Below are 14,788 nucleotides of genomic sequence, written 5' to 3' on the forward strand. Positions count from 1 at the left end.
GAAATCTGCAAGGCTGCCACTTGGTCCTCAGTTCACACGTTCACTACTCACTACTGTCTGGATGCCTTCTCCAGACGGGATGGACACTTCAGCCAATCTGTGTTACGAAATTTATTTTCCTAATGGCCAACCATCCCTCCTCCCCCTCTGTTAGCTTGGAGGTCACCCATGCGTAAAGAATATGCTGCCTGCTTGTCCTGGGATAAAGCACATCACACATATGGGTTCCCATTTCAGTTGGATTTATTCATCAGAAGTCCTAGGAGAACTGGAGTATTTCCAGTGCTGATCACACAAAAGTAGGTCACGCTGTATCCCAACATAGTCTCTGATCCTCACAGCTTGGATGTTGAGAGGTTGACATTGGCTCCTCTGAATTTGCCTGCCAGTATCTAGCAGTTTTCTCTGGCTGCCTGAAAGGATTCCACTGAAAGGACATATGGCTTTAGATAGAAAAGGTCTGCTGTCTGAGGATAAGGCCATAAATCCTAATTTGCCCCACACAAATCCTGTTTGAGTAACTGACATCTGTTGGAGCTAGGTCTCAAGTCCAACTTTTGTTAGGCTGCAGTTGTACTAAGTTGATCCCTATCATCTCATAGAAGATAAAACTATCTTTGTACAGCCTTAATTTGCTTTTTTGAAGCCTCCCATCAAGCTTATCATATACTGGGACCTCAAGGTTGTATTTACCCAGCTGATGAAAGCTCCTTTTGAGTCACTAAATACCTGCCATTTGAAGTACCTAAACTGTAAGGTCTTTTTTTTTTTTTTTTTGGTGGTCTCTTTCAGTTCCCAGGGCTAGTAAGCTCCAGGCTCTAGTGACTGATCCATCTTACACTATTTTCAAACAGTGATTCCGTGCACCCATCCAGAGTTCATTTCCATGGTTATATCGAAGTTATCTTAACCATTCAATAATCCGACCAACCTTTTTTCCCCCAAAACAACTTGTGCTTACAAAGGTGAAAGCACACTGAACAGCAAGAGAGCTTTTACTGAAGCCCATAGAAAATCCACTCAGCTTTTGGGTTGGTTTTGTTTTTTTAATAAATCTTTATTGATTTTTCAAGCTACAATTGTGTAACAAATGAATCACAAATATGGGTATTACAAACCAAGCACAACATATATAACATTAATGATCTATTATTTTTATCCCCTCCCTTCCACCCAATACAAATATATTAAAATCTTCATGAAACTGGGGGCTTGGCTTGGTGGCGCACAAGATGGTGATGTGATCGCGACACTCCTCAATCCCAGGCGGCACGTAAATAATTTTGATTAGCACAACGTGGCTTTTTCTTCACTAAAGAGGTTATAAAGCAGTATTAAGTATGGCAGCTACACAACAAGCAAAATTAGAAATGGCTTTTGCGGCAGGAGGGACGGCAAAGCGTGTCAAACACGATCAGGTTACGCCGTCGAAAGTACCTCTCCCTGCTGAAGCTGCGGACGTGCTGGATAAAAGTGAAACGATGGCAGAATTTCAGAGCATTAAGAAAATGCTTCAAGATAATGCAATCAGAATTGCTGAAGTAAAGGAAGAAGTGTTAAATATTAACAAGCAGATGGAGGTTGCCAATCAAAGATGTTGTTATTAGAAAACAAAGTGGAGTAGTTGGAGATTAATGCGGTTCAATGTAAAACTGACAGTCAAGATATTAAAGAAATGAAAAGACAACTTGAAGATTATGAGAATCGTGGAAGGAGGAAAAATGTGAAAATTATTGCTCTAGCTGAGAATTTGGAAGGAGGAAATGCTATTCAATTTTTGGAAAATCTTTTACCAAAGTTACTATAGTTAAATTCAAAACATCCCCTAGAAATAGAACGAGCACACAGGATTCCATCTAAATGGTCAGCTAACCAAATGAAGCCAAGGCCTTTAATCTTCAAGCTCTTAAGATTCTAGCAGGCTTTGGAGATTTTGAATTTGGCTAAAGCTGACAGAAACTTAAATTATAAAGGTTCAAAGTTGCTGTTCTTGCCGGATTTTGCAAAAAACACTGCAAACATACGGAAACAATTTCTCCAGTTAAGACCTCAAATGAAAGAAAAGGGTCTCAAATATGGCTTGTATTATCCTGCTAAAATGAGGGTGACAAGTGGAAATAAATCCTTATATTTTGAAGATCTGGAAAAGTTAAAGGACTTCTTGACAAATTCTGAGCCAATGTCTATTTAAATGGTTTTAAGTTTTAAACCTAGTCTTTATAATATTTTTTGAAGTTTTTTGACAGATTAACTTAAGGAAGAGGAAAAACTATAAAATAAGAAAAGGATCAGCATCTACAATAAGATGGGGGGAAAAAAGAAAAAGGATGAATATAATTAATATAATTAATAATCTAAAGATGAGAAGGAAAAGAAAAGGAAGGGAGAAAGAAAGGAAAAAAAAAGGAAGAAAGAGAAGAAAGGAAGAAAAGAAGAGGAATGGAGGAAGGAGGGAAGAAGAGAAAAAGAAAGAGACCTATTCAGCAATATCTTTAGTTCGCTCATTAATGACAAGATATTCATTTCCTGAAATATCAACTTTAGAAGAGTTTTAATTCAAATACATTAGACATGCTTAATGATATAAGCAAAGGAAGAATCTATGATGACATGGTTTTTAGCAATTTTAATTGAACAATATTTGTTGTTTTTATGAATATTAAATAAAAAGATGGTTTAATATATGTTAAAAGTTAGTGGATTAGTCAATATTTCTGCATTTTTGGATGGTCATAATAAAACTTTTAAAGAGATACATGACAGTTAGGAAATATAAATTATTTAATAGAAGTGGAATTCTGTTATATGAATTTGTTCTATAGGTATGTTTATTTTAACTTCCACTTATAAGGTATTTGAGGGGAAAGAAGGGGAAGAAAAGGAGGGGAAAAAAGAGGAAATAGAAAAGGAGAAAGATGAGACGGGGAAGGAAAAGAAAAAGAAAAAAAAGGGAAAAAGGTGGAAAAGAAAGATGAAAAGGGAAGAAGGGAGAAAAAGTGTGGAAAAAAAGGGAAGAAAGGAAGAAAAAGGAGAAGAAAAGAAAAGGGAAAAGAAAGAAAGGGAAGTAAAGAGGAAAAATAGGAAGAAATAAAATTTAAAAAATGTTAAAATGTTATTTATGAAATATGAATTGTTTATTAAGAAAGATAATTCTTGTAATTTCCATTTTGCACCGCTATTGATCTTTCATGATTGATGCCATTTTCCTAATATTTCTATATTTAATATGTAATATAAGGGTGGGGTGGGGGAGGGTTTCTATTACATGTAAAATAAAAATTACTAAAAGGATTTCAGGATGGGAGAAGGAGGGTTATATTTACAACTATAAGTTATAATGATAAGATGTACAAGTGGTTAAATCTATGTTATTGTGTTGCAATTTTTGTACACTTGATGAAAGTTTTAAAATGAATAAAGAATTATAAAAAAAAAAAAGAAAGATAATTCTTACTTTTGACTTCAAAGGTTCTATAAATTTTGTCGACGGCGTATGATTTTGCTATTGGTTACACTAATTGTTTTAATGTCAATGTTAATTTGATGGGCATGTAAAACATGAAAGTTTTTTATGATGTCAGTTTAAGAGTAGTTTGGGGCTATTGACTTGATAATAAGAATCATAAATATTTTTTATTTTATTTTCTCTCTTTCAAAGGATAATAAAATTTATATGGTAATGATAAGATATAAATTGGTAAACTTGATTTAACTAAAAAATTTTAAAATGGGTTTTATGAAAACTTCTTTATTATAAATATTAAGACTACATTATTATTAAGGGTATGAATGTGGGATTATTATTTCATAATGCATTAATGAATAAATCTATTATTTTTAAATATTGTAAGAGGAAATTTGTGATAGAATGTTGCCTGGGGAAGGGGGTATTGTGATTGCTAATCCTATGTGTGTTCCAAGGCAATCAATTTATATGGGGGGTGAGGGAGGGAAAAGGGAGGGGTTTTTTTTTTCCAAAATCAGGGGTGGGTGGATAGGGAATGATGGGATTGAAGAAGATCAATTTAATTTTTCATTGGTTATTATTTGTGTAATGATGTCTAATCATATTAAATTAAGTAAATTTAGTTATCATTGTTGGAGTATACATTTGGAAAAAGATGGAGATTAAGATATTTTCATTGAATGTCAATGGCCTTAACCATCAAATAAAAAGGAAAAATATATTAGCTTTCCTAAAACAGCAGAATGCTGATTTGTATTTTATTCAAGATGGAATCAAGAAAGCTGGAAGGGGGTTGGGTTCGCCAAAATTTTTTTTCTCCTGCAGTTGGCAAGAAAGCTGGGGTTGCCATATTAATAAATAAAAAATGTTCAGCTAATTTTCAGATGATTGATTCGGATCCTTTGGGTAGGTGGGTACATGTAAAAATGAGCATGGGAAATACTATCCTGGAACTATTCAGTGTGTATGTCCCAAATACGAATCAAATGGAATTTTTTAAGAATCTACAACAATTACTGCTCCCACTGGCTACTTCTAATTTAATAGTGGCTGGAGATTTCAATGCTGTAATGGATTCATTAATGGATAAAAAACCAAGTAAAATTATGAAATCATTAGGGTTAGATAATTTGGCACAATCTTGTAATTTAATAAATATTTGGCGTATACTTCATTTTAATGATCGGGAATTTTCCTTTTGTTCACAGGTTCATAAGTCTTTTTCAAGAATAGATTATATTTTTGTCTCGAATCAAATAGTTCAGTGAGTGACAAAAACCATCATAGATCCTATTATTTTATCTGATCATGGTGGAGTATGGATTGAATTACAGGTAGATGAGCAGTAGTATTGTAAGTCTGTTTGGAGATTTGATAATACTTTGATTGCGTATTCAAATTTCCTTGAAGAATCTATAATATAATAAAAGCCTAAGCCGCGCATGCGCACTCCCATCGCGTGTTCCGTTTTCCGTGCACTGTAGGGTACCACAGATAGGAGTGCGCATGCGCGCAAAACACTCTCTCTCCTCCCCCGAGGCGGATGTCGGACGCGGCGGCTGTCGGCCATGCTGTTCTTCGGTCTGCCCTGCTCCTTGCCTTAGTATATTGTTTGTTGTTCGGTCTGGCCTATTCCCTGCTCGCCTTGCCGTATTGTACTTTTAAGTTGAAAGACGCGGTGGTGGCTCCTCTCACAATCCCCGCCTGCGTCGGACTTCCGACGCAGGTGGGGATCATGAGAGGAGCCGCCGCCGCGTCTTTCAACTTAAAAGTACAATACGGCAAGGCGAGCAGGCCAGATCGAAGCTCCAAATTTCTCCCCGATGTCGGCTTCAGGCGGCGCGGAGGCTGTCGGCTTCTGATGGCCGCGCGAATCTCCTCACTGTCTCTCCCGGATGTGGGAAGCTGCGCTTTGGTGGGGGAAGTGGCAGGTGAGCTAGAGAGGGAGGGAGCAACAGCCGGCCGAGGAACAGACGGGGGGGGAGGAAGGGAGGCCTACTGCTGGACAGGGGGACAGGAAAGAGGTGCTGATGGACAGGGGAAGAGACGGGGGGTGAAGAAAAAGGAAGGGAGGCCTACTGCTGGACAGGGGGACAGAAAAGAGGTGCTGATGGACAGGGGGAGATAAAAAAAGGGTGAAGGACTGCTGCTGGATAAGGGGAGCAGTGAAGGGGTGGTGGTGGACACAGGGAAGGTAAAAGGAAGGGAGAATGGGTGGACAGCCGAAGAAAAAGAAAGACACAAAGAAAGACAGAAATGCAGAAAGTGGCTAAGGAGAGAGAGAGAAAGAAAGAAACACAGACACACACACATATATTCTAGCACCCGTTAATGTAACGGGCTAAAACACTAGTTTAAATTAAAAATGATTGAATTCATTCAACTTACCGTATTTTCACTCATATAACGCGCGCGTTATACACGATTTTACAAACCGAGCATAACCATGCGCGTTATATGCGTGAGCGCGTTGTACAATTTGTTTTTTACATAGTTTACCCCCCGACGTCCGATTCATCCCCCAGCCCTGAAAGCCTGATGCCCCACCCTGAAGGACCGCTCGCACCCCCACCTTGAAGGACTACTCGCACCCCTCCCCGACATCCGATTCATCCCCCAGCCCCCCCACACGGAGAAGCAGCCTATCGTTGGTTCCCGATGCCAGTGAGCCCTGCTGCTTCCTCTGCCGGCGGTCCCGCCCCTTCTCTGAGCCCTGCGCTGCTTCCTCTGCCACGGTCCCGCCCATTCTCTGATGTCAGAGTACCAAATAAAATAGTATCATAAGATAAAGCCACTGGATTTTCTAATATATTATTTACTTGGTCCCAAATAGACCTCCAAAATTGCAGTATCAAGGGACAATAGTATACTAAATGATCTAAAGATCCTGCTTCTAGATGACAATTCCAGCATCTATTAGACTTGGAACTATCTCTGTTGCTTTATCTCAGTGCTCCAAATGTCACGAAGACCAGTTTTTGGTTTCTTATTCAAAAATCCAGATATCAGTTTATACCACTGAGCGGTCTGGTGCCCCAGAAAGTCCGCCTGAAAACATAAGATCAGCAAGCTATATTGTGAATTATTAAGACTAAATTTATGTTGCAATCGTGAAAATTCAAGCAGCTTTCCATCAGATATTACATCGTCCAGAGTACGTATGCCTGCCTTCATCCAATGTTTTCAGATGATCTTAAACCCGCCAATTTGAATCTTGGAGTTAAGCCATAGGGACTGACAGGTGGACTTATGAATTGGAATGGGTGTTAAATTATTTATATATTTTAATGTCTGCCACTTTTCCAGCAAAATCCTATTGTCCTTATATAATCTTGGAAACTTGATACTCAACACATGATTTAATCTCAGTGGAGACAAGAGTTGCCATTCCAACCACAGCCAATCCGGAAGATTTTCCATGAGCTCAGGGAGGATCCAGTATATACCCTGACGCATAATATAGGCTTGATGATACCTATAGAAATTGGGAAAATTTACCCCACCCGCCTCAATTGGTTTTTGCAAAGATACTAAAGCAATTATCACAGATTTCCCCAGCCAAATACATTTAGTCAGAATACTGTTTAACTTTTTATAAAAGGACCCCTGCAAAAACACTGGCAACATACCCAGTTGATAACAAACCACAGGCAAAATCATTTTAATTGTTTGAACTCTCCCCCACCAAGACAGATATAAGGGGTTCCATTGCTCACACATTTCCGTGACCTTTAGCAATAAGGATTTTTCATTTACTTTCATCGTTTCTTCCAATGTACTTTTTATCCAAATACCTAAATATTTTATACCCTCTTCCTTCCAAAGAAAGGGGAATGAATCAAATAATCCTTTTGAACAATGTACATTTAGTGGAAGAACTCCAGTTTATTTTATAACCAGATAATTTTCCAAATTGATCAATCGAGTCCAGTAAATGTGGAATGGTAGATTCAGGGCTCCTCAAATGAATCAAAATATCTACATCGTCCATCACGACATACTACTTTACCAACTTTCCGAGATTGGAATCGACTCCACCGTCCTAATGTGGTTCTCAAACTTATTACGCTCCCATTCCTACACCGTCAACACAAATGGCACCATGTCCACTCCTTGGACTCCATCTTGCGGTGTCCTTCAAGAATCACCCCTTTCCCCTATTCTCTTTAACATCTACATGACCTCCCTGAAACTCTTTCAACTATCCCCCCTGGAAACAATCTACACTTATGCAGATGACATCCTTGTCCTCCTTGAGACTGATCAGAACCTCACCAACCTCCACGAAAACATTACAGCTTGCATAATGAGACTCCGTGCCTGGTCCCTCTCGGTACAGATGAAACTAAATGAATCTAAAACAAAACTACTCTGGCTCGGCCCAAAATTCGAACACCTGCCCACACTTTTCACACTACCCACAGGCGATACACTACAGCTCGAGTTCTCATGCAAGGTCCTTGGTATCACTATCGATTCCTCTCTCTCCCTCAATGACCACCTCAACTCCTTGGCAAAATCATGCTTTTTCAGTCTTCACATGCTGAGGAAAGCTAGATCCTACTTCAGCCAACAACACTTTGCCATCCTTGTCCAATCCATCATCCTCTCCAAACTAGATTACTGCAACGCCATCTACTTAAATCTATCAAAAAAAAGTATTCTAAGACTCCAGCTAATCCAGAATACTACAGCCAAACTGATCTTCTCAAAACACAAGTCTGACCATGCCTCCCCACTCCTTGCCAAACTTCATTGGCTCCCAATAATCTCCAGAATCCATTTCAAATGTTCCTGCTTGGCTTTCAAGATCATTCACGGAATCCTGCCTCCTCTTATCCCACTGTCTTTCAACTCCTCCAGTCCCGACTCCTCCAGAACTGCCCAAAGGCTTAAACTAGCCTTCCCCTCTCCACGCGGCATCCACTATTCAGGCAAACTGGGAAAATCCCTTCTCTTCAAAATCACAGGTCTTTGGAACGACCTCACCACCCCGCTGCGGAACCTGAGCTCCCTTCAGTTATTCCGCAAAAAACTGAAAACTTGGCTTTTCAGCAAATTGTAGCTCTATCCTTCCCCCCTTTCTCTCCCCCCTTCTACACATAAGTTCATGTAATCCTTTTTCTTCTTCTCTACCCACTATTTTAAGTTCTTGTAAACCGTGTCGAGCTCCATTCTCATTGAGATGATGCGGTATATAAACTTAAGGTTTAGATTAGATTAGATTAGATTTGCCTGCTGAATAGCTAACAACAAGGGTTCCAAAACAATATTAAAAAGCAAAAAAGATAGCAGACATCTTGTCTAACTCCCCTCTCCAGATGAAAATGTTCTGAAAAACTATTATTAATATATAATCTGGCAAAAGGGAACTATATAAAGCTTGAATCATTTGTATAAATCCGGAACCAATACCAAACCAAATCAATCCATTGCTTGATACATAAAGGTCCATTCTACATGATCAAAGGCCTTCTCTGCATCCAAAGATACAGAAAAGGCCGGATCATCATAGAAACATAGAAACATAGAAGATGACGGCAGAAAAGGGCCACAGCCCATCAAGTCTGCCCACTCCAACAACCCTACCCCCTTGAATTTACCCCCCTAGAGATCCCACATGTGTATCCCATTTCCTTTTAAAATCCTTCACGCTGCTGGCCTGAATCACCTGAGGTGGAAGTTCATTCCAACGATCGACCACCCTTTCGGTGAAGAAGAACTTCCTGGTGTCGCCATGAAATTTCCCACCCCTGATTTTCAGCGGATGGCCTCTTGTGGCAGAGGGGCCTTTAAAAAAGAAGATATCAACTTCCACCTCAATACGGCCGGTGATATATTTAAACGTCTCTATCATGTCTCCTCTCTCTCTACGTTCTTCAAGTGAATATAGCTGCAATTTATTCAGTCTTTCTTCATACGGGAGGTCTTTGAGTCCCGAGACAATTTTGGTGGCCATTCTTTGAACTGACTCAACTCTCAGCACATCCTTTTGGTAATGTGGCCTCCAGAATTGTACACAATACTCCAGATGAGGCCTCACCATGGATCTGTACAATGGCATTATAACTTCGGGCTTCCGGCTGATAAAACTTCTTCGGATGCAACCAATCATTTGTCTTGCCTTTGATGAAGCCTTCTCCACTTGATTGGCAGTCTTCATGTCTTCGCTAATGATCACCCCCAAATCACGTTCCGCCTTGGTCCTAACTAAGGTTTCACCATTTAGTGTGTAAGTTTTGCATGGATTCCTGCTGCCGAGGTGCATGACCTTACATTTTCTAGCATTGAAGTTTAGCTGCCAAGTCGAGGACCAATGTTCCAATAGAAGTAGGTCCTGCGTCATACTGTCTGGTAAAGTGTTCTCACTTACTATGTTGCATAGTTTGGCGTCATCGGCGAATAATGTGATTTTACCCTGAAGCCCCTGAGTCAGATCTCCCACAAATATCCATAGCTTTTGTCAAATTCAACATATGAAAAGCTAGTCTGGTGTTATTTGAAGAGTGTCTTTGAGCAACAAACCCTATTTGATGCATACCAATAATATAAGGGAGAGCCTTGGCTAAGCGTAAAGCCAATAACTTAGCTAAAAGTTTACCATCTACGTTAACGAGAGCTCTTGGCAGCCATTTCCTATGATTGATCTGCACAGGGCAGGAGCATAGGAAGATCGCTCCTTCCCCTAAAACCTGTTAGACCACCAGGTAAGGCTTAAAGGATTCCGGGGGAAAGCGGGAGGGAGGCGGGGAAGGTCCGGAATACAGCTTTAATTAAAAAAAAAAATTTTAAATCGCAAATATCCAAATCTGTGGATGCTGAAACCGCGGATTCGGAGGGAGAACTGTAGTCTCATTCACGTTTATGTCAGGCTTTCCTAGGTCTTTCTTCATGTTATTCGCACCATCCTGGATGTCTACTCTATTGCAAATTTTGGTATCATTTGCAAAGAGGCAAATCTTACCTGACAGCCCTTCAGCAATATAATTAATAAAATTGTTAAACCACTTTGAGTGTGACTATATAACTACAAATAATTTTTCCCTTTTCTCTTCTTTGAATATACCCTACTTTCCTGCCCATGTGCTTCTCTCTTTGAATGACCATCGGGCGGTCTTACCTGGACTACGTCTAGCACAGATAAAATCTACTCATGACAGTGCTTTCTTTTTTGTTGCCCCTCACTCTGGAACAGCAAGCTGCTTGATCTGATCTATCTGTAATTTTCAAACTCTTTTGAAGACTTTGCTTTTTAAGCAAGCTTTTTCTCCTTGATTTTGGGGAATCACTGCTTGGTGGTCCTCTACCTCCCTGTGAGTTTATATGTTAGTTTTATGATTGTTTCTCCTTTTCTATCAATTAATGAAGTTCTTTTCTCTTTTATCGTAGACTGTTAACCACTTAGTCCTGCAAACCAGTTAAAGCAGTAGAGCAAACTGTGAATGCAAAAATAAATAAATACATTTGTAATTAAAAACATACTTAATACATACATACATACATATATATATAATAGAGAATTTGAAAATAGGGAATTCTTGTTTATTTGTGCGTTTGAACTTAAGTGTGGCTTAGTTTTCTAGAGCTGTTTAAAAAAAATGAAATTTTAAAATAGACGGTTCTAATCATTTTAAAGCTTAGAAAATGAAAAATTATAAAAATATTGAAAAATATGTAGAATGTATTGGACCCTAAGGTACTGAGCTTCATCAGCAGCTCCAGTAGTTGGAACCTAGGGACAGTGCCAGGTGGACTCTGTCTATGGCCCAGAAATATCAAAGAAAAAAAGATGATTCAATTTAATCATGAATTTATAATGAATGTGAATATTGGACAGACTGGATGGACTGTTCAAGTCTTTATCTGCTATCAGTGTTACTATATATTTAACCTTCCTACAGAGCAAGTCTGCATAATCGTGTTCTTTGAAGAATGTATTTGGGCTAGTAAATTCATCCATAGCTCTCTAGAAACAAACTTAGTCAAATTAGATTATAAATCATAATCCAAAAAAGCAGAGCTCTAGCTGGACATGTTGCGACCTTAGAATTACATGGTTCAAACTGTACAAAATATCGCAATGCTGTTGGCTCGCAGTTAGAATTCCATATGTATTTTTCCTACAGTTCTTCACTGTCAGTTTAATTTCCATCCTATAAATTCACATAGAATTTTTCTTTTTTCAACCATCTTTATTTTCTCTTCTTTATTAATTTCCAGGTACTTTAGTTAGATTGTGAGCCTTCGGGACAGTAAGGGAATTTTTTAAGTACCTTCTTACTTCTCATTTATAATCTTAATGTATATTTTCTTCAAACCGCTTAGAACCTAACAGATGTAGCGGTATATAAGAAATAAATTACATTACATTACATTAGAACCTTGTAATCCCATGCATAGACTAATTTCTGTACATAGAACCATGTAATTTCTTATGAAATGAAGGAACGGTTAAGTTGCAATAAATCCTCGTGAGTGTTGTAACATCTACATGTCAGATAGAACCCGGAAGTCATCGGAGTTAAAAATACTGAAAATTGTCACTTAGAACCCTGTAATTCTAAGGTCGCGATTTTTAAGAGTTTTTGTTTGAATTGGATTACATTGTTGTATTAAACTATCACAATTCTAAAATCTAAAAAATTTTAGGATATGGAGTGTTTCAGTACAAATGTGTGTTATTGGCAGCGAAGAGGTTTGTGAAATTAGGAAGAGGTTTGTTTTTTTGTATGTAGCATGGGTTACTAGAGTCAGGCCTAGGTGAATTGGTTTTTGTACAGCTCATGGACTAAATGTTTCACCCATCTGATGTTCAGAGAATGTATTGTATGAGGAACATTTAGAAATGGCATGAATTCTTATCCTTTTTTTTCCCCCCTCTCCCCTAACAGGCTTGTGGTGGTTCTATCCAGACTAGTGTTAACGCCTTAACTGATGATGTTGTGGGACAGTGTTCACTCTTTGAAGAAGTTCAAGTTGGAGGAGAAAGGTGGTGCTAATTACCAACTTATTCATGCTATCTGCTTTGCTTTGTTTCTGATTTAATATGCATTTTAACTTAACGTGCGCATTAGAGCTTGATTAACAGTTAAAAAAAAAAGTGGACAGATTAAAGCAGGGGTTCCCAAACCTGTTCTGGAGGAACCTTGGCAAACACAGGTAAAAGACAAAGAGCCTCCTGATTCTATAAACTGTGTCTAACTCTTAGGCGCCATTTGATGCGGTTCATTAACTAGTAGACATTGTTTATAGAATCACACTTAAACATTCTTAGGCACTGGTAGATGTTAAATCCTTAGGCGCACTCCATATAGGCCAAGCTTCTCTTGGCCTAAATGAATGTGCATGAGGTAGGTGCCTACCAATGCCTAACTCAGTCCACACCCAAATTCCTTCCCAAATCTATCTCTAACTATGCCTACTTGCCGGTAGGTGCCCTGGCGTAGACACCTATATTAAAGTGGTAGGCGCTTATCAGCAAATACATTTTTAAAATTGGTTTTAATGGCATTTCAATTATCAGTGCTGATAAGCCAATTAAAAAAAATAAGTTAGATGACTTTTGTAGAATTGGGGCCAAAATGTAGACCAGATTAGTCCAAAGTAGAGTTTATTCATAACACAACAGAACTTGGATGAAGTAATGCCTGACTTGGCCAAGTTTTGCCTAGTGATGGGCTGCCTCGGACTGAACATTAGAAATAAATATAAATCATGAATGAATGGATAAACAAATATAAATATCATTAAAAGCTAAATGCATAGGCCCTGATTCTATAAAAGATACCTAAAGCTAGGCTAGTTGCGCCAATCTAGGTGCCTAACTTAATTATTCAATTAAGCTTAATTGGCACTGATAACTGAAAGTGCAATTAAAAAGCAAAAAAAACCTGATTAAATAAAATTATCTGATAGGCACCTTCCAGTAAGTAGGTATGGTTAGAGGCAGATTCTGGTTGGATTTTGGGTGTTTTTGTCATAGGCACACTTATTTAGGTCAAGAAAACCCTGGCCTAAATGGGAGTGCATCTAAGATTTCAATGCCTACTAGTGACTAAGACTTTTTAAAGTGCCTCTAGATGTGATTCTATAAATGGCACCTGGTGGATGATTCATAGGTGCCATTAAATGCAATTGTCAGGCGCTGTTTATAGAATCAGGGCCGTGGAGGGGCATAATCGAAAGGGATGTCTTAAGTCTGTTTACGTCCATCTCGCAAGTCGTCCAAAGTTAAAAAGAGCCTAAGACACATTTTCGAAAGATATGTCCAACTTTTTTTTACTTTCGAAAATCATCTAATTATACGTCCTGCCGATCTGATCTTCCAAGCCGCTAATGTCCATCTTTATACCACATTTCCGTCCAAGTCCAAAACGCCTAGAACAAGCCCTGTTGGAAGTGGGAGGAGTCTGCAAAGTGATGGACTGCACACTCAGACATGCCACCTAAATAGTGGAGTACCTTACAGGGCACTGCTGTGAACTTCACAAAAAGGGTGCCATGGCTTCTCCTCACTATAGCTCCCTTATAGGTGATGGTGAGCCCCCCAAACCACCTCCAGAATCCCCTAGACCCACTTATATACCACCCCAATAGCCCTTATGGCTGCAGGAGCCACTTATATGCCAGTAAAAAAGGGTTTTGGGGATGTATAGGGGAGTGCACATGTTTAAGTATCAATGCAGTGATTACAGGGGCTTATGGGTCCTTTTCTCTATGGGTCCCTAACCCACCCTCAAGATGACTTAAACTGCCTCTGGGGCTGGACGGCTAGGCTTTCCTATGCCAGGCGGCCAGGTGATGATGGTCTGGAGGCTGAAATTTAAAGTTGTGAATAAAATTTTTATGGGGGTGGGGGGAGTTGGTGATCACTGGGGTAGTGTGTGGGGGTCTGTGTTATGTGTTTGCAATGCTTATCTGGTGAGTTTAGGTGGGTGTTTGTGACTTAGACCATGTTTTACATGGTCTAAGGCACAGCGTCCAAGTTCCGTCTAGGCCCTGTTGTTAAACTTTCGGTTATACATGCTGTACGACTAAGTCTAAGCCGGCCCAACTCCCGCCCTCGACACGCCTCCCGAAATGCCCCATTTAGCTTTGGACGTTGAGCGGCACTATGAAGGCCTAAGTCATTTTTAAATATGTCCAAAACCCGTTTTTATTATCGATGCTTGGACATTTTTGAGAAATGTTCGTCCAAGTGCCGACTTAGGCAGGTTTTTGGACGCTTTTCTCTTTCGATTATGAGCCCCATAATGTATAGGGGCCCAATAACAATCGGGCTGTATAATCATATTGGCCATAATGCATAAACTTCTATAAGAA

General features: G+C 39.2%; 1 protein-coding gene across 1 annotated transcript in view; it reads left to right on the plus strand.

The window, feature by feature from the left end:
• The window catches only part of CCT7 (chaperonin containing TCP1 subunit 7), a 99,040-nt gene that overhangs the window by 57,752 nt on the left and 26,500 nt on the right, over positions 1-14,788 (plus strand). Inside the window, exon 9 of the mRNA XM_033953705.1 lies at positions 12,358-12,455. Coding sequence (XP_033809596.1) covers positions 12,358-12,455 — 98 coding nt within the window. The remainder of the gene's footprint in view (positions 1-12,357; positions 12,456-14,788) is intronic.

Source organism: Geotrypetes seraphini, chromosome 1, assembly GCF_902459505.1.
Source record: "Geotrypetes seraphini chromosome 1, aGeoSer1.1, whole genome shotgun sequence".
Taxonomy (NCBI): Eukaryota; Metazoa; Chordata; class Amphibia; order Gymnophiona; family Dermophiidae; genus Geotrypetes; species Geotrypetes seraphini.